The sequence below is a fragment of the Bison bison genome, unplaced genomic scaffold, assembly GCF_000754665.1.
Source record: "Bison bison bison isolate TAMUID 2011002044 unplaced genomic scaffold, Bison_UMD1.0 scf7180017864368, whole genome shotgun sequence".
Taxonomy (NCBI): domain Eukaryota; kingdom Metazoa; phylum Chordata; class Mammalia; order Artiodactyla; family Bovidae; genus Bison; species Bison bison.
In genome coordinates, this window is record NW_011494940.1 from 570,745 (window position 1) to 572,586 (window position 1,842).

The window sequence follows — 1,842 nt, forward strand, 5'->3', positions numbered from 1 at the left end:
GGTTGGATCCCTGGGTTGGGAAGATCCCCTTGAGGAGGGCATGGCAACCCACTCCAGTATTCCTGTCTGGAGAATCCCACAGACAGAAGAGCCTGGTGGGCTACATTCCACAGGGTCACAAGAGTCAGACACAACTTAGCGACTAAACCACCAATGAGTAGATTAGCAATCATATCTCTTTGAAGAGGGATAAAATAATCAAATAAGTGTTCCTAAGTAGACACCTCATAAAATAATTATTATATGGCATTTGTCAAATTTTAAAATGATTTATGAAGAGCTGACTCATTTGAAAAGACCCTGATGCTGGGAAAGATTGAGTGCAGGAGGAGAAGGGGACAACAGAGGATGACATGGTTGGATGGCATTATCAACTCAATGGACATGGGTTTGGGTGGACTGCAGCAGTTGGTGATGGACAGGGAGGCCTGACATGCTGCGGTTCTTGGGGTTGCAAAGAGTTGGACACAACTGAGCAACTGAACTGAACTGAAAATGCTTTACAGCTCCTTTATGTTTGTTCTTGTTTTGTTTGTGCAACTTCAGTTCCAGAAAAACTAGGTAGACTGAAATAAGTTATAAATACGGAACAGTTATTTAATTTGCTAAGTGCAGACAGTCCACCTTCTGGGTATTTCTGTAGATGCTCAATAAACATGAATCAAAGTAAGATAATTTCAAACTAAGTACTCTTTTTTTCATCTTCCTATTTTTTTCAGCCTTGAATCCCCATAATGGTTAAATCAATAAACATGTCAGTATGTACGAATGGTATAGAGTCTGGCACACAGTAGGCAGTCAATAAATATTTATTACAGGAAAGCATGAATGATTACTATGTAAATTTTCTTGCTATGACTAGTAAGACGGTATTTTAAACGTTTAAAATACACCAATACTTGCCCTCCGTGTACAACTCTTATCTGGTAAACCACATTAGGTCCATCTACAGTGTTCATTCAATTTAAATATTAATCCAAATTTAGTTTGAATACTACCTGGCAGAGTAGGTGCTCAATATTTGCTAAATAAGATGCACATTCAGAAATTAGTTACTACAGCCTAAATAACCCCTACTCAGGCCCATGAACTGGACACCTCCAGCTCACATTCACCAGGTGACTTCTACCACTTCTCTCAAGTTCTGGCCCCCACTCGCCTAATAGCCAAATTAGAATCTTTCCTCAGCTTCTCCAAGTCTTCCTCTTAGGTGCTCTACGTCCCAACTGTCACCAGGATGCTAGGGCCGCCCCACAGCCGGTCCGCGGTGGTCGGTGGGCGGGCCCAGCGATAGGCAGTGTGGCTGTTTCCTATTGGAGCTTGGTTGCTATGGTATCACCGACCTTAAACATCGCGGGCGCTACTTCCGGAAATTAAAAGAAAATTACTTCCTGAGCTGCCCGTACTTGCTATGGCCGACTGAGCAGGCACTGAGCTTAATAAAAATGAAGTTTTTCCTGGAAACCCCTAGAAAAATCTCATTTAACCGTTTTAATTTGTGGGCATGACGTAGTATCATATCCCTTCTTCACTTTATAAAGGTTTACTAATACATTCCCCCCTCCCCAGTCTATTTGCCAGTCTCCAAAATGGCGCCGGCGACTTTGAGAAGGTCAGAGGTGAGTTCCGTGGGCCCTCCCGGTTCCGGCGCGATCGAGGCCCAGGGCGGCGAACAGTCTCCGGCACCATGTCTGGCTCCTCAGGCCCACAGGCTCAGCGTGGCCCTTGCCCGTTCGCATTGCTGCTGCTACTCCTGCTGGGCCCCAGCTCGGTCCTCGCCATCTCCTTCCACCTGCCCGTTAACTCCCGCAAGTGCCTCCGCGAGGAGATCCACAAGGACCT

The 1,842-nt window shown here is 45.3% G+C and overlaps 1 protein-coding gene across 1 annotated transcript in view; it reads left to right on the plus strand.

Annotated features, from left to right (window-relative positions):
- The first annotated feature begins 798 nt into the window (after window positions 1-798).
- The window catches only part of TMED10 (transmembrane emp24-like trafficking protein 10 (yeast)), a 35,709-nt gene continuing 34,665 nt past the window's right edge, over window positions 799-1,842 (plus strand). Inside the window, exon 1 of the mRNA XM_010855844.1 lies at window positions 799-1,840. Coding sequence (XP_010854146.1) covers window positions 1,688-1,840 — 153 coding nt within the window. The 5' untranslated portion in view covers window positions 799-1,687. The remainder of the gene's footprint in view (window positions 1,841-1,842) is intronic.